This window comes from Pocillopora damicornis, chromosome 13, assembly GCF_964200805.1.
Source record: "Pocillopora damicornis chromosome 13, jaPocDami1.2, whole genome shotgun sequence".
In the NCBI taxonomy this organism is placed as follows: domain Eukaryota; kingdom Metazoa; phylum Cnidaria; class Anthozoa; order Scleractinia; family Pocilloporidae; genus Pocillopora; species Pocillopora damicornis.
Genome location: NC_142682.1, coordinates 17,541,613 through 17,559,378, shown reverse-complemented (window position 1 = coordinate 17,559,378; position 17,766 = coordinate 17,541,613). Strand labels below are relative to the sequence as shown.

Below are 17,766 nucleotides of genomic sequence, written 5' to 3'. Positions count from 1 at the left end.
TTTTGGTGAAAGTTGCCAATTGGCAACCACCAGATAAAAAGAAGAGAAGAACCTGAAAAATTAATTCATCTTCGGTCCATCCTTGAAACAGAAAAAATGCCTGTATCTCCTGTCTTTCTCTTTCTCTCTTTCTCTTGCTGTTCCAGATATGCAAACCAACACATAAAATCAGTGGTGATCAAATCAAACTGATTAGTATTATCAACTAGGTTGATAATACTAAATTACCCTGTTATACTCTCCCACCGATGCAGCACCGAAGTTTCTTCAGAAATTTACCCTCTCTATTCATTTACCTTCTTCTACAGTATGTTAGTGGTGTAAGGAAAAAGTTAATCTCTGGGAAGCTCTCTACTTGCATTTTAGAATACCTTGAATGTCATGGTATTTGATTTGCTGTGGCCTTTGAACATATTACATAAGTTATTTCAATTAAGTAGTGAACTGTGTCCTCCTCTCTTATAGAACAACCTTTGAAGAAAATATTTCTAGCTACTTACAAAGATTAGAAGCTACCCTGAAATCACTGATGGAAAAATCAGGTACTGGTAACATGGGTAGACTATGGTCTCTTTAGTAACAAACTTATGAATTTTAGTACTTCTTGCGAGAGATTTGACATTTGAATGCAAGTGTTTTGGAACTCTTCAATTTTATGAGTACCAAATTTGGTTCAGTCTGGTTGATTGTACATGTAGGGAGGTCTTATTTCTAAGAAATGGAAAGAAGTCAAGGTGCATGTGTATTCACTATACTTACAGTGACCAAGTTGTGAAAAAGCCAATAGCTGGAGAATTTATTGCACATTCCTGAAACTGGGATAAGCTTCAACAGTTGTCAGCAACATTAGGCTTAAAAGAGTTTTATGACAATCTTTGTGAGCTTGTTTCTTCTGGACCCAGTTGTTCGAAGGGCTGATAATGCTACCCAATGGTTATAATGTTATCCAGCAGATAAGTGGTAACAAAACATGTCGTGCTATCCACCAGATAGCAATTTATCAAGTGGATAGCATTAACCCTTGAAGTCCCACTAGTGACCAAGACAGAATTTCTCCTTACACTATCAGTACAATATCAAGCAGACAAGTAATGAGAATAAAGAAAAATATCAATTAGGGGATTATTGGTTGATCCAATACCAAATTCTCCAAATTAGAATCATATGAATTGTATGGCAGACAGTAGGGAGAATAACTAATGAGATCTTTGGAGTTAAAGGGTTAACCACCCTTTGAACAACTGGGACCTGAAGTCCTTAAGTTGGCTGACAAGAGTCACCTATATGTAATTTGCTTGAAAATCAGAAAGTGGGATTCAAGCCATGCTGAAACTTTAAAGATTGATTCAAAGTTTTAAATGTTTCACTTTTACTGCTCCATGTTGGTGCACAAGGTCAAATTCATGATCCTGTTCAAAAATTTAATTGCAGGGCTCAAGATGGCTGATGTAGAGGCCATTGAAGTTGTTGGTGGCAGTACTCGTATTCCTGCTGTCAAAGATGTGATAAAGGCACTCTTCGATAAAGAAGTCAGTACCACTCTGAATGCTGATGAAGCTGTGGCTCGCGGCTGTGCTCTGCAGTGTGCTATGTTATCCCCAACCTTCCGAGTGCGAGAATTTGTTGTCAATGATGTAACACCATATCCAGTTGTCCTAACCTGGAAGTCACAGAACACTGAGGATGAAGGGTATGTAAATTGCTTTATTACTTATTCTAAAGGCTGGTGCAATTTTGTTGGAAAAATTCCATTCACAATTTTTTTCGGTGCTCCTATATTTAGAAAGTTACAGACTGAAGGTTTTGTTTACATTTTTCCTAGTTTTGTATTTTGTTGAACCAGAGTCAAGATATTGCGAACTTGCTTCAAGAGCTAAAATATTGCTGTGTCTCCAAAAATTAAAAAAAACTTATTGGTTGTTACCAATAAAACCAAAAGCCTTCAATATTTGTCCTCTTTTATATGATTTCCATTTTCATGAAGTGGCAAGTTCTGGGGCTGCCAGAAGTGAGATTCTTTGTGTCACAATTTTTTTATTTCAAACAGTTGGAAAACCAGCCTTAATTGTTTATGAACTAGACTAATCTAAGTTTTTGATAATTTAAAAAAAACTATACAGACAAACATGTATCTGAAAATCTTATGTAACCTCAAAATTTTATGTGACATTTACATGTTCATCTATGGTATATGTATGGAGATGATTCCATGAGCCAGTGAAGCAGTTAAAACACAGGAAATGAAACATCATGCAGCTCCTTTTCCAATAAGTTCAATGTTTTTCAGTGTATAGTTCATGTTCTATACTTAGCCATTATAAGCAAAAGTTCTTTTTGATTGAGTGAAAAAATAAGTTAAAAAATTAAATAAATGACAGAAGTGTAGAACTGTGTTATGATTGGTTCACTGGCCCATGGATCTGTAAATTTTGATTGGGTAGGTCTCTGCCTCTGGTAAACCCCAGCTTTCAGACATGCATAAATGCTTCTGGGTTATAGGCTTCTGATGGTGACAACGGCCCGTCATAATGAAAGCAAAAAAAAAAAAATTTATTTTTGTAAGAACAATCAGACTGCCCTTGGTGTGGAAATATCTGGGTTTATTTTTTGTTTTTGTTTGTTTGTTTGTTTGATTTTGTTGTTTTTTTTTTTTGTTAACTTGTGTTTGGTTTAAAAATGTTAAATGAGCAAAACTAAGGCAGAGCCTGATTATCTTCAACACTTCACTGAAAATCACTTCAACCTCAGCATGTTATTTTACCTAGCACCTACCCCTCCTGTAATCCAACAACAATCAACGGACTATAAGTTAGGTTTAATGTTTTGTCAGGGGAGGGGTGGGTGTGCAGGTGCGTAGATACTGACATTGATCTGTAATGATAATATGTAGCATGTGTGTGATTATTGATAATTATGTTGAGTGTATTATTTTATTGCATTTTTATTGTGTAGGGAGATGGAGGTGTTTGCTCCTAACCATGCTTTCCCTTTCTCAAAGATGCTGACATTTTATCGAAAAGAACCATTTGATTTAGAAGCTAGCTACTCGAAAAATACACAGCTACCGCTAAAAGATGGTTTCATTGGTAAGTGTTGTTGACAAAAAATTTTCAATGAGGTGTTTCGGTTATGGTGTTCTAGTGAAAACTTTCTGGGTCATAAAGGATATTCTGGAAGGAAATGATCATCTTTTAAAGAAGCTCTTGATTGTTAAACAAATTCTCATTGTCTGCACCTTCAGAAATGTATAGAGAAAAGTATTGAGATTATGCATACAGATGGCGGATGTAAAAGGTTAATCAGAACGTTGTCCTAGCCCAGGGATGTATTTTTGAACCAAAGAAAAAAACTAAAGTTTCAGTTACGAATCGACCACAAAATAAGGCTTTGCCTTGGGAGAAAAAAAAAAAAACCAGAAACAGATGGAAGTTCTTCTAAGCATATTTCCTCATTTAGGTCGGTTCTCGATCAAAGACGTTGTTCCCAATAAAGAAGGAGAATCATCCAAAATCAAAGTAAAAGTTCGTTTGAATATCCATGGTATACTAAATGTGGTCAATGCAAGTTTGGTAGAAAAACTACCTGCAGTCGCTGAGCCAGAAGCGGAGTCAATGGAAGTTGAGGGACAAGAAGATAAGACAAAAGAAGCAGCTGGGGATGCCGCGCCCGAGGTAAGGCGTCAACGGTCTTCGTTCCTTGCATCACTGGATAATTTGCAGGGTTCAAGACCAGACTTTAGCTGTTTAAGGGTAACTACACTGTGTAGTACATTTAACATGCCACACTGATGAAGCCCCGAGGCTAATAGCCTTCAGGACAGGTGTAATTTTGGCGAGCCAGAGCTCAGTGTTTTCGTGGTGTAATTACAACTGCCGTCTTTGATTTTAACAGCGGAAGACTAGGAAGAGAAAAAAATTTTGGACCAATGTGATGAGCAAAGGTAAAAAAGAAGGAGACGGGAGGGGGCGAGGCAATCCATCTTTGGCACGACAAATATCAAGTACTTCACGTCTCTATAAAATTCCCCTCCCCTCTAGACCAGACAAAATGTTGGCTATCCAAAGATTTGACTTTTTGCGGGCCGTTATGTCAAGCCCTAGGGCTTAGAACTGTCCTCTGACGAAGGACGTGCATTACTGTTAATCTTCATGGGAATAACTTTTATCCCAGAACACCCAAGGGACACAGGAATCTAATGAATCACAAGACAAAGAAGATGCCGACGAGCCGATGAACTCGGAGGTAGTTTTGATTTAAAACAACAATATGTAAATAATTCTAGCCGTAGTTAGAGTAGGATCACGACAATAGCTGTCTTTCTCCTCGGAGAGAATGGCGGAAACAGATTCAAAAAACCATGCGCTTTTTTTCGTTTGTTTGTTACCATTGTTGTTGTTGTCGTCGTTGTTGTTGTTACTCAAGCTTATCAGGTAGAAGTTGCTGTCTCATTCCATCACCAAATTCTCGTAACTGATTTGCATGGAAATGAGAGGCAGCTAGTGAGAAGAACTAACGATCAGATAAGAACGTCAGAACTATCAGAACCAAATGAAAAATGCTACTAAAGTGTACACTAGCTTAACCGCATTACATCGTATTGAACGCATTTGTATTCCAATTTTCTACAGACATCAGAAACAAAAGATGGGGATTCTAGCAACAAGGAAGATGAAGATAAAGACGCCAAAGACAACAAAGGAAAGAAAGAGAACGGCGCGCCAGCAAAAAAGAAAAAACAACAAGTTAAAACAGTAGAACTGAGAGTAGAAACTGAAGTGCCTGGACTGACAAAGTCCCAGTTGCAGGATGCCATCGATAAAGAGGTCAGATATAGATGCTATCTCTTTTGCGCGGATAGAGCAGTATTTATCAAGTTTTCCTTGTGAATTTCAAGTCGTGAGAAAGTAACAAACCGAAATCTTGTTGTTATTTTGACTTGATACAGATAGGGACACAAATGAAGGGAAATTTTTACGATTCAGAGGAGTTTCACACCATTTGGCACGTTTTCCTTGTCAGATCTTGATGTGCACTTTAAGAAAACTTGAAAGCGCCAAAGCAGCTAAACCTTTTTTAACGCCCAAGAACGGATCAGTAATTCCCTTCTTTGACTGCTATTCAGTTCTCTGCGAATTACACAGAAATATTGGCGTTTCTTATCATTTTCTGACGTGCTTGTTTCCTTTGTTTCAGTGCCATATGGTACTGCAGGATCGGCTGGAGAAAGAGAAAGGGTTTGCGAAGAATGCAGTGGAATCGTACGTGTATGACATGAGAGGACGATTGTACGATAAACTCCAGAAATACATCACTGAGGAGGTAACATACTGTGTAATGTTTCAACTGTCACATAGGAAGCACTCAAAGCATTTTTATGCTGTGTTTTAATGAAGTGGATCACACTGAAGAACGAGGAGAGAAACAAAACAACGCGGCCGATAGTCCATGACTGAATCACATACAAGCTTTGGGCCTGGGTTTACTATGGCCTGCTTACCGTTGATAGAAACCCATGCAGTTTTGAACACTACCAGATTGTCATTTCTCCGATAATTGTAGTTGTTTCAATATCAGAGCGCTTTTCGATTGAGTGCAGTAAAGCCAATACCTTAAGTAAATGTAATCACAACCACAACGGCCAATCAGAGGAAGGGAAAATACCTTTATGAGCGTATGAGACCTCAAAGTATAACAAACTAAACTGCCTAAAGCGCGGGTGACCGAGTTGCGAGTAAGCTTTGCATCTGATTGGTCGAGAAAGTGGCGCGAGTTTTCTGGCCCATTTCCAGAGCGAGATAAAGCAAAAACAAATCAATCTCGGATCACTTAGATTACTTGCGGCATTCGATTCCAATTTGATAATTCAGCGCTTTCTTATGGATACCTTCTCTTATTTGCCGCGAAGATTATACACTCTTGCGTAAAAATTTCGTGGGGCATTTTTTAGAAGGAAGTTTTTGAAAACATGGCAACAACTCTAATATGTAGGCTGGGGAAAAATAAGGAAAACAAAATCTGCCAAGAATGAGCAGGTACATGATGGTTCCTGATACTTTCCTTCGAAGGCAAGGGAGAAGTTCTCGGAGTTGCTGTCGCTAACAGAAGACTGGCTCTATGAAGAGGGTGAAAACCAATCCAAGAAAGTTTACCAAGACAAGCTCGCTGAGTTGAAGGTAAACTAATATGAACCGTTTATGAAGGATGAAATGCACACCTTCTGTTGCTTTGCGAGAGGACAGTAATCCCACTGCGGTCACCGTTTCGTGAGCTGATCCACAAAGTACTCCTTTTTACTTGTTAGATGTCGGTACCAATACCTCACTGTATTCTAAAGTAACATTTCTCAAAGAACTAGTTGATGTTTTTTCCTTCTTCGTCGGTTTCATTTTAAATGTGCACTAAATTGTGGGATTAACCACTTCTTTTCCGTGATCTCTCATGGAGAAAAAGGGTTAACCGAGCAGGCTCGCGTGTTTAGGTTTCGCCTCACGGCACAGCCGCCTACGGAAAAAGTTTTGAAACCTCTGGTAATATCAGAAGTCTTTTAATGTTGATGTGAAACACGTTGAAAGGGGAAAACTTCATTGTCGTGGAGTCCTATGTTTTCATTACAGAGTTAGCCTTCCAATATACTGATTACTCATTGCTTTCAATATTTTGTACAGAAAGTGGGAGACCCGGTAGAGACGCGCTTATCAGAGGCTACCAAAAGACCAGCTGCATTTGATGAACTTGGAAAGAGTATCCAGCAAATCAGGAAAATTCTTGAGCTTTGCGCTCAGAAGGTAAAGTTTTCAGAGGAAAACAATGATCTAGGGATTTGAATGAAAGCGATCTTCGCAGTAATGAACACTACTTGAGCAGTAGTGAAAATAAGGCCTGAAAAAAATTCAGGCCTGGAAGGGATTCGAACCCATGACCTCTGCGACACCGGTGCAACGCTCCACCAACCGAGCCAACAAGCACTACTTGAGCAGTAGTGAAAATAAGGCCATGATCTAGGGATTGTAAGCCATAGTGACTACGTGAGGGGAAACCATTCAACCGAACACCCTCCTGACTAGGCCGAATTTATTGTGTTTTATTAATTGGAAAGGTTGATCGATGCGAGAGTTTAAAACACGCCATTGATCAACGCGCCTAAGCGCATGTGCCGATCAGTTGATTCGATTTGTGCATAATTCGAATTGGCGCCTCTCGGCGGGCAAGTGATTTCACCAAAGGTTGTAGGATAGAATTGGCGAAAATGGTACACGCTTATCACTGATGTAGGACAAAATACTTCTGCTTTCCACGTAGCTTACTACGAGTAGTCTCCAGTAGCCGCGAGAAATTCTTGCAAGGCTCTTGCCGCTTCGCTTTACTTGCCACCGTGAGACCCCGATCACAGGCTAATTTCCCAACGAGGATTTGAATCCCAGCCGTTTTCGTAAGTGAGCTAGTCCAAAAGACAGAGAGCTTCCTCTTAGTTTCGTCTTTCTTTCAACATACAGGATGAAAAGTACGATCATATCGAAGCAGAAGAAATAAAAAAGGTGGAGGTGGCTGTTGCAGATAAGGAAAAATGGTTACAGAACAAGTGGAATGCTCAGAGCAAACTCGCTGATCATCAAGATCCGGCTGTGTATGCCTCGGTCATACTCTCCGAAAAAAAGGTAACCATCACTTGATTTCCGTCTTTTTTGAGCTTGAGTGTTGATTTTTGTTTCATTTAGTTTTACATTATAGTTTTGGTAAATTTGGTAAAGTGATACTCTTAGTCGCTTCATGCTAAGGAAACCTGGATAAGCTCCAGCTGTGTGGGGCTCTGGGCTCGGGTACAGACATTACACAGAAATTAAGGGTGAACTGGAGAGAATCTTTTGTTTTTCGTTTGTAGCCTTAATTACATGTACCCTAACAAACAACTTTAAAATCTCTTTGGCTTTGTGTATTTTTTTTAGCTGTTAGAAGACACGTGCTACACTATTTTGAACAAAGCGAAACCAAAACCCAAAGCCGAACCACCGCCTCCCCCAAAGGAAGAAGAGAAGAAAGAAGAGGGGACGGGAGACTCGACGTCGGAAGAGAAAATGGACCAGGAAGGAGAAAATGTGGAGAAACCGAATGAGCACCAAAATCAGGAAGGTGGCGAAGAAACCAAACCTGACGCAGACATGGAGATTGATTAGCTATTCCTGAATAACGGTCTAAGAGCTTTGTATCTCTGCAGTGATAAGTTGTTTTTTTAATTGTCAGGGTGAAATCTCCATAGACCATTATCGATTCTTTGATTAAGGCTGAAAGAAATGGTGAAAGTTTTTGTTTCTTCCCTACGCTTAAGAATGCAGTCAGCATTTGAAGGATTACGAGAAGCGATAAATAGTAAATAAGTTACAAATTTAACGAGCAATCTTTTTTTTTTTTTTTTAGCCAGTCATTCTCCGCATGGCTTCCACGATCTTAATGAGTGGTAGTGTTCCAGTTTATTAGTAAGGTCATGCTCGTAGAGAAGCACTTGCAAATGGAATTTCATATTGCTATATTTCTTTTCGCATAGTACACAATAATTGTTAAAAACAGACAGAGGGAAAACCGAGAAAGTTTGAGGAACTTGTTGAGTTTTCAGTACATTTCTGGGTTACGAAGAACAGTGCTTGCAGATTTTTGAAAGAAAAACATTATATTGAACCCATGCCTAAATTCAAGCATTTTTTTCGTCTTCGATCCTACATTTGCGCAAGATAAGATACTACTTCTAGTCAATTGAATCTCACACATTCCTTTATCATTTTTGATAAATTCCGCTCGGTCCTTAGCGGTTGAAAGTTTCAATTTAGGACACCTCAACTATTTTGGGGTAGCTCTATTCAAGGAAAATAAGACCGTGGTCAGGAAGGATAAAGATTCCTTGCTATTACTTCGTGAACTATTGCCTACGTTACCTTCAAGGCCTTCGTGCAAGACCCTGGAATACTTAGCACGTGAATGGTGACCCTATTTTATTCAAATGTTTGCAAGTACTCATGGGAAAAACGTAGGGGAGATTTACCACATCACCAGGTAACCCTTGTTAAGGACATACAACGACTTAACGCGTAGGGTTGGATTTTATTAATTTCTTTCCAACTTAAATTGGCCCCATGGTTTACACTTAGCTCAAACTACCGTGTTTGTTTAGTTGTTCCTGTCTACACGTCACGGCATGTTGCTTTTTCTTGTCTCTACACTATTCAGTCGAAACGACTTTGTGAAAGGTTTCTTTGTCATCTTTACGGCTAACGCTTTTGGATTCTGGTTGGAAGAAAGGTTGCCCCGGCAACCCGAACGTTTGTGCAGATCCGTAACCTGAGCTCGTGTAAATTGTGGATTTCTAGCTCCCTTTGCAGGGATCCTAGCCGAAGAAACAAATTACAAATTATGCCGGGTTGTAGTTGAGGGACCTATGATAGAGAAAAGTTATCATTTGCGGACAGACACTTTTTTTCTAGCCTCGTTTTCTTTGAGCGGAGGCTCCACTGTTTATCACGGCATCTTGGACCTTAACTGTGGGTGTAGCACAGTCCTTCTACCCAGTTGCGCGTAACCTTCGAAATCTTTACCTCACAAGCTGTAAAGTACACGAGTTATGTAGTTGAACTTCCTGGCCTGCGAACAAGTCCTCATCATCGCATTGGCACTGCGAGACGCACGGTTCCCCGCCCTCAAGGCCTTATAATTTCCCGCGAGTGAAGAAACGCTTGCGCAGAAGCGCTAATGATGAAGGCCGGCCTTTAAGGCTATGAAATACCCTTCGCTCTATATAAGTAAAAGGTTACGATGAAATGACCCTATTTTTTTCTATTTTCTTTGTTTGTGCCGAAGTAAGTTGGTATTAACTTAAAACCTGTCACTTCAAAGAAAGTTATTTCTTTGACTGAGTGTAACGTAACCCTTAAGAGTGAATCCTAACTATTTTCCCTATCAGCATCACCTCCTAAAACAAATATTGAGGTCATGAGAATAAAGGAAATGATCACCAATTTACGACGCTCTTGATTGTTAAAAAAATTCTCTTTGTCAGTACCATAGGAAATGTATAGAGAACAATGTGGAGAAAACATATACTGATGTTTAGGTGTAAAGGGTTAACGATGAGGAGACGCACGTCGGCGGCATTTCTATGGGAAGAACATGACATCCTAAATACGTGAGATGCTTTGCTAAAACCTTCAGCGAAACCTGATGTAACAAGAATAAATGTCACTAGTGTTGGTTTCAGCGGACCCAGCAACAATTTTTAACAGGTTAGCGAAATGATAACACGACTCAAACAAACGCACGACAGCTAATGTCAATTTGTTCTTGTTTTTGAGTGATTTCGTCTTCAGCGTTATCTTCGTCTATCAACTATGACCTGAATGATTAAATCATTCGATCCCTTTTTTTGTCCCAGTGAATCCCAGCATAAAAATTAACACTGGGCGCAAATATTAACTACTTGCCCTTCAGTTCCACAAATCTGCTATCTATAACCGCTAATGCATTTTTAAGTGTTTTGTTTTCTTTCCTTGCTGAAAACTTTGAATCATTCGTTTTCACCCGGTCAAGGGCAATCGGGTAGAGTTTCGAGACACGTCAAGGACGTGCCCTTGAAATTGGAACGTTGCGGAACAGTTGAAACTTGCACGTTTTAACAGTCTGTCTTTGTTTGTCTACTCTGCTTGTTCGAATCTTTCAATACCTATGTTGGTTGCTGATTAGGATTCGCAGCTGGAGAGTTCATTGGTTCGAAATTTCACTCAAGAGTGGGTGCTGCTAAAAAGGAAACCAAACAAACGTTTCGATAAAGCGTGAGGTGAACAAAGCGAGTCAAGTACGTATCGATATGAACGGCACGGATACACTGGTTATAAATACCACAAATGAGGCACCATCGACTTTGAAACACCGAGAACTGCCCGAGTTAATTTTAAAAGTTTACTTGACAAGAGGAATAATCGCCATACCCATGGCGTTGATTACATCTTTCTCGAATGGTCTTGTAATGTTTCTGTTTCTGACGGATCCAAAGAGATGTCTTCGTTCTTCTCCGAGCTGTCTTCTTGTCGCGAGTCTGGCTCTAGTAGACTTCATGGTGGGAGGCTTCCTGGAACCCACTGATGCCTACTACAGCCTTGCCATAGCTTTTGGACGGCAGCACTCCATAAGAAGAAAAGACTTGCAAAGCGCTGCAGCTTATTTTCTCCTCTGCTCAGTGCTTCTACTCTTGCTGATAACGTTTGATCGTTACACGGCGATATCTCGTCCCATTCATTACCCTCACAGAATCACCAAAAGGAGAGTCTGCATAAGCGTGGTGATGGTATGGATCTACTGCGCCCTGCTAATCATTGGTATAAGACAGTGGGGCGAAAAGTTCAGGAATGAAATTTTCTGTGTTCATGTCGATGTAGTCGTGTTGGTTATAACGGTGCTTTTCTGTAACATTGTGTACTTGCTGCGTAAGCAGACGAGTAGCTTAAAAAGATTTAGCAGGTCTTCGGATGACATCTTCGTCGTTCGAGCCTCAGAACGCGAGCGTAAAATAACCATGACACTATCACTCATGCTTGTGATATTCCTTGTATGTACTATGCCCTGGTTTATCATGATGCAGATTTTTGACTATTGTGATATTTGCAAAAAGAATTGGTGGATCATGAAGTTGCTGTTTATTTTGTTCCAAGCTAACTGCGCTTTCAATCCGTTCTTGTGTACACTGCGGATGCCTCCTTACAAGACAAGTGTAAAGTTGGCCCTATTGCGATTCGAATTTTTTCGTCGCTGCTTTAGGTCAACTTGTCCCGCAAGGCAAGAATATCAACTTCAAAGGCGAGACGCCAACTGCAGCAACCGAGGGGGCAGAAAAGGAAGACTGGCTTCCAGTTCAAGTTTTGTTTTAACGAAAGCGTTTTAAATGTTTTTGAATGTATGAAAATCATATTATACATGAAAACGTTTCGATTAAAAGAAAAAGGACTTCTAAGCAGTCACGACGGCAACGCCGAGAAGACGCCGATCAAAACACAAATTTACATTTTCATTGAGAATTTCGCAAATGGCTGAGTGTGTTTACCATCTCCTCACAACTCAGCTTCAGCATAACGTATGTGAGTTCCAAATGGTAACTCAAATAACTGCCGTTGGGGTTTCTGTTCACAAACCCCGTAAATTTTGATGACTTAACGTTATTATTGTTTTGCAGAGGACGGCTAAGGAATATATAAAATTCGATTTGAAAACGCACGTCTGCCCTTTAGATCTCTTGTTTTGCCACGTCCTGCTACCAGTCGTCGTCCCCATTATCGATTCATCAAGGCTTAAAATTAGTGAGTTTATTTTTGTTTTGGTACTGCAGACGAGTAGGAATGCATACCCCTATGACCTGTTTCAAGGTTTCCACATGTACTAGACATAGGACGCCCTCACGAACATTGAACAATGCTGGCGATCTTCAGGATTGACGGCTGAAAACAGGGCACGTATTTCTAATATTTGTGTCTTGCTCCCAGCCCATGGCTTAGTTGTTTGTAGCGTGCGTCCAACTATAACCTGGGAGGCCTGGGTTCAAATCCCGTCCAAGCCTGAACATTTTTTCAGACATCTTTTCTGCAATTGCTTGAATTGCGGCTCACTGGCGTGGACCATGGCTTTTTTTGATGGAATATTTGTGTTGTGTTCTGGAGAGCTTTATCAGTTTTGAGAATCTTTATTTTTTTTTTGTCGATGGTGGCAAAGGTAATTTTTTTTTCGTATTTTTGAAAACTTGGGTGGTTATATAGCTGTTCGGGAGGGATGAAAAGGTAGCATTTTGTATGAGAAGGGATGAGTTTAGTAACTCAGTTTTTTTCTCTCTATCAGCGACGGAAATATGAAGAATTTCTCTTCAAGGTTCTTGAAGAAAACGAGATTGGGATTTTCACCAGTTTGGGACATAGCGTGTGATGAGTGTTCACCTGACTTAGTTATTTATGCTACATGAGGATTTTGAGTCCTATACTAAAATTAAGTTACGCTGGTATTTTCCCGTGGGATTACTAAGTGTAATAGCCTTTTTCTTATGCTTTGGAACGATCTGTAATCTAATTGAGCAGACCTCTTTTTGACCTTGCTCTTTTCATTTATCAGTTAGTGATCTTCAAAGCCATTTTTTTTCTCCTCTATGATTTGACGTATAGTAAAAGAAACATTTGTCAGTATCAGGTATCGTACTCAAATTAAAAGTTACTTTAATTGATCAACCAAGTCGAATGACCATGAAAGTCGACGATCTCCTCTTACTTGAAAATGTGGTTTTCTCTTCATGAAATTCTGATTCGATACTAAGGAGATTGATTCTGAAGCAGTCTGCCATTGTACCATAGCCTGAAAAGCCAAATTGAGCGAGTGTAATCCATGGTAATCTCACCAGTTTTGCTTTACATCTACGAAGAACGAACGTGACTAGACAGCTAGTTCCAATGAACTGATTTAGAGTCAACAGTGCCCATGCAACTAGGATTGAATTTAAATTGAGTCAGAAATGAAGATCTGTTCTTGAATTTCATTCTGCACTTTGAGTTTGACTGCAACTGCGTAACAAACTCTTATTTCAAAAATGTTTCGGTGTTTGTCAGTTCCGGCGAACTAATGGCGCCTATTTTATTGACTGAAACCTGAAAAAGGCGCAATCTTTGTGTAATTCATACCTGTTTGAATAAGTATCGGCGAGGTTTGGTATAATCAATGAGCGATCTAAGGTCGTGGTCGTCAATTGTTATGTAAAATGTGGAGCGTTGACTTTCATGATTTGAGTGAAAGTTAATTTTCAAAAAGCAGAGAGGGTTTTTTTTTTCAGGAGAGTAACAATAATTACCTAAAATCATTCTAACCTACAGGAAGTCGAGAGCGCGAAGAAAAAAAAGATTACTTATGGTAACACCAATTTTCTTTGTTATTTCCAAACACCAATTCACAGGTTTTTGTGATTCCTTGGAAATAATTTCAAATTGATTCGATCATTTTTAGTACATAGGGGGTGCTTCTGGCAACAAGACAGAGTTTTACCTTTTCCATTTACCAGCTTCTTATATCATTGTTTTCCAATGGCACTAAGGTCTACCAATTTCCTGAAAGAAGTTGTCAGACTGCTATGAGCCTTGTCCTGACGTGTCTGTATGTTGGTTTATCACAGTTCTCATTTTTTTTCTTCACGGTGATAACGTATAGATTCTACATGTAAAAATGTTCTTGCCCTCATACTCATAGTAATACAAAATGTTCAGATTTTTTATTACGAAGTTTGGAATCAATCCTGAGCCCCAAGATTAAGAATTATTTTCAAGGTTTTAGAGAATTATTTTGCTTACAAGACTCTCTGTCGAGATCTGGGATTATTTTAATGAGGAAAAATTAAATTTTATGCTTATTTCTGTCTGAAATCCTTGGAAATATCTTTTTGCAATTTCTGAATTTGTGTTTTGTTGAAACCATTTCCTTGTAGGAGAAGTTAATTACTATCTTGGGTCACCCACAGTAATTATTTTCAACCCGGAAACTGTCAAATATGTCAGTTGGGGTTCCGAAAACTCTACAGACGAACATGTCCACAAATCAAAGAGACAGGCTTCTCGATCCGAATAGAGCAGATTTTTAAATCTGAGGATAGGGCAGTATCATTTAATAAACGCCTTTCCTTTCTTTTGAAAAAAGCCAGCCTTTATTTATTTACCTCTCTCTCTGAAGCACATGCGTTTTCCTTCTATGCACCGACATTATGGAATACTCTCCCCAATTCTCTTAAAAGTGCTATTTCGGTTTCGTCTTTCAAAGCCGCCCTTAAAAACATTTTTAATTTGGAAGTTTTTTCTTTAAACTAAGCGAATTGTTTGATATGTTTTTACTAATCTCGTGTTTCAGATATTTTGTGTTGACAATTGATTTTATTGATGACATGAAAGCCCACACAGACTTGAAATGCGCGCATAAAAACATTGTAACTTTTATTATTATTATTTGTATTATCACAAAACATTTGCATATTTTATACCTAAATTACCAACAGCTGAATGATGATCTCACTTTGTTTCCTATCATAAACGCTCTTAACTTCCATTTGATAACTAAATTTCTTTTTACGTAGAGGGCTCAAAAACTACGAAATTAACTTCTTCTTAATGGTTTGAAATTACCCTCATAATTGTATTTCAGGTTGGTTTTAATCTTTGTAAGCATTTTGTTCATAGTGAGTCATAGCCGGCGGCAAAGCAAAACTTGAATTTGTAGACTCTTCTTTCCGCATAAATGATTTCCATTACTCAAGCGTTTTTGCTTGAGTACATACGCACGCCTGGCTCGCTGCGAAGATTGACAAATCACACGTGAAAACCCCCACTGCGTCAGAGTCAATCGCAGCGCCGCTCTGTAGCGCGGCAGACGGAATGTGCACAAGAACGGGTTGATAGCGCAGTTCGCTTCGAAGAGAATAAACAGGAGCTTCATGATCCACCAGTATTTCTGGCAAATTTGGCAGTAATCATAGATCTGCATCATGATAAACCAGGGCATGGTACAGAATAGGAATACCACGAGCATAGTAGCGAGTGTGAGCGTTACCTTCCGTTCACGAGCCGACGCTTGAACCACAAAAGTACCGTTCAAGCTCACACTTAGCCGTTTTAACATGTTTGTTTGTTGTCGTAGCACGTAGACAATCCTGCAGAAAAGGCCAGTTGTAAGGAACAAAACCAAGTCTATATGAGCACAAAAAAGAATGTTCCTGAGTTCTTTTCCCCAGCGGCGTATTGCTACTATAAGAATCGCACAATAGACCCAGACTAACACAACGCTAATGGTGATTCTTTTCTTTGTGATGCTGTAAGGGTACTGAATGGGTCGAGATATTGCTGTGTGTCGGTCGAAAGTTATCAGCATCACTAGAACTGTCGAGGACAAGAGGAGAAACGCGGCAGCACTCTGCAAGTCTTTTCGATCTAAACTGGGCTTCTTTCTATTTGCAATGGCAAGACTATAGAGTGCATCCGTAGGCTCCAGGCCGCAGCCGACTGCTAAATCCACCAGAGCAAGGCTTGCTACAAGAAGACATGTTGGAGATGAACGAAGATTTTTCTTTGGATCTCTTAGAACTAAAAATATCACAAGGCCATTTGAGAATGATGTGATCACTGCCATGCTGATGGCGAGAACACCTCTCGTTAAATAGATATAGTAGAGAAAAGCAGCTTTCGCACCGTGCTTCAAAGTCGGAGGTGCTTCCGCAGTATTCGCCGAGGTTGAGTTCGTAGTGTTGAGCTCCATATTTTCTGCGAAGACTGCGAGGCACTCCTTCTTGCAAATTTTTTTCTGTCAGTTTTATAGGTGACATATCTATATCAGCGGGTCCTTTCTGTTTCCTGCCACGCTCGAGGGCCGTCTATGGCAACACTGCCTTGTTTCGCCTCCTTATCAGCCTCGTATTTATCTTTTTAGATGAAATACGAGGTTATCAGAAAGGAGGCGGAAACAGGTGAAGCGAAATATTTGCTGTGGACAGTCTTTTCTTTAATAAATCATCTGAAATTGACATAATGAAAAATGGAAATTGGGAATCCAAGCAAAGTGGTTGTTTGGTAAGTCAAAAAGCAAAACCAATTGTTCCTAAGTGGCAAATTGAATTATTGAGCCGTTTTTTATCCAAATTGAAGTTGTTTGTCTCCACAGTGCGAAGTTGGTTTAATTTACAGCAGCGTATTTTCCAAAACACTTCTTTTTTGGAAATTAAGCACAGAAGGGTCAAAACTTTAAAATGGTATTTAACTTGAAATAAGTGTCTTAGCTTCCTACGCTCTTCGTAACCTTTATTTTTATGCATATAAATTTTGTTTCGATGGTAGTGTAAACTTCTTTCAGCAATCTTAATGATAACGATGATAAGAAGCTATTTATGACGAAAGATTCACATTCCATGCAAGTGGGAGGACTTTGACATGTTCCAGATTCGTTTTAAATAAAGCATCTGGTTATAATTGAAGTTTATAAACCCCGAGGGCTAGTTATTGTCATTGTCTTACAAACGCACGAATTGTCTACTTTTTGTATGAAATATTTTAAATTTTATTAGATCTTCTCCTGTTAAATTACCAAAACGAAATACGTAAAAATTAGCAGATTTGAGAATCTCATGGCACGTAAAATAAATGGGGGCTCAGATTTTCAATTTCAGTCCCAAGCAATTTGCTTCTTTTTCTCCTACTTCTGGCTACGGCATTTAGAGAAAAGAAATAAACAAAAAAATTTAAATTTAGTAAAAAGAGATCCGTTGATTTAAACAAAAATGTTTGAATTTAATTACTTTGCTGGTTTGTTTTCGCCATGCCTTACCGCTCACAACACCCATGCTGCAAATGTAATTCCTTGATTGTACCTGACAAAGTGACGATTTCTTGTCTAGTCTTAAGTAATTAGTTCACACATCAACATAAATATTTGCAGGATAATGCAGGATTAATACTTTTAATTGTGAGCAGTTGGTTTGCTGTCAAGCTTTTTCTGTATTTTTTTCAACTGATCGTTGCTCACGTTGCTATGTTTTTTGGTTCTTTTTTCGTAATTTTTTTTCTTCTTTAGTACATGATTTGTTAGTTAGAGAGCCGAGCGTTATTCCACGACCGACTACGTATAAATTTTTTGGGGCAAAGGCAAAGAAAGAAAAATGAAAAAAAAAAATCATCATCATAAAAGCCATGAAAGCGGTTCGCTTGTACCCAGACCCCCACCACTGCTCAGGAT

General features: G+C 39.2%; 2 protein-coding genes and 1 pseudogene across 3 annotated transcripts in view; 2 read left to right on the top strand and 1 right to left on the bottom strand.

The window, feature by feature from the left end:
* The window catches only part of LOC113673274 (97 kDa heat shock protein), a 16,964-nt gene extending 6,963 nt beyond the window's left edge, over window positions 1-10,001 (top strand). Inside the window, exons 10-20 of the mRNA XM_089191364.1 lie at window positions 466-542; window positions 1,432-1,690; window positions 2,953-3,086; window positions 3,457-3,671; window positions 4,171-4,242; window positions 4,629-4,823; window positions 5,194-5,319; window positions 6,066-6,173; window positions 6,666-6,785; window positions 7,494-7,655; window positions 7,944-10,001. Coding sequence (XP_089047490.1) covers window positions 466-542; window positions 1,432-1,690; window positions 2,953-3,086; window positions 3,457-3,671; window positions 4,171-4,242; window positions 4,629-4,823; window positions 5,194-5,319; window positions 6,066-6,173; window positions 6,666-6,785; window positions 7,494-7,655; window positions 7,944-8,171 — 1,696 coding nt within the window. The 3' untranslated portion in view covers window positions 8,172-10,001. The remainder of the gene's footprint in view (window positions 1-465; window positions 543-1,431; window positions 1,691-2,952; window positions 3,087-3,456; window positions 3,672-4,170; window positions 4,243-4,628; window positions 4,824-5,193; window positions 5,320-6,065; window positions 6,174-6,665; window positions 6,786-7,493; window positions 7,656-7,943) is intronic.
* Window positions 10,002-10,081: 80 nt separating this feature from the next.
* LOC113673273 (adenosine receptor A1) lies at window positions 10,082-12,246 on the top strand. The gene is made up of 2 exons (XM_027189660.2): window positions 10,082-10,265; window positions 10,723-12,246. The coding sequence occupies exon 2, from the start codon at window positions 10,847-10,849 to the stop codon at window positions 11,915-11,917; it is 1,071 nt and encodes a 356-aa protein (XP_027045461.2). The 5' UTR covers window positions 10,082-10,265; window positions 10,723-10,846; the 3' UTR covers window positions 11,918-12,246.
* Window positions 12,247-15,061: 2,815 nt separating this feature from the next.
* Window positions 15,062-17,694, bottom strand: LOC113673256 (adrenocorticotropic hormone receptor-like; annotated as a pseudogene). Its single transcript, XR_016182216.1, has one exon. The product of XR_016182216.1 is annotated as an adrenocorticotropic hormone receptor-like (transcript).
* Between the last annotated feature and the right edge of the window lie 72 nt (window positions 17,695-17,766).

Excerpts from the sequence above, each read along its gene's own strand:
- LOC113673273 (XM_027189660.2), top strand. The coding sequence starts at position 10,847 with ATGAACGGCACGGATACACTGGTTATAAATACCACAAATGAGGCACCA.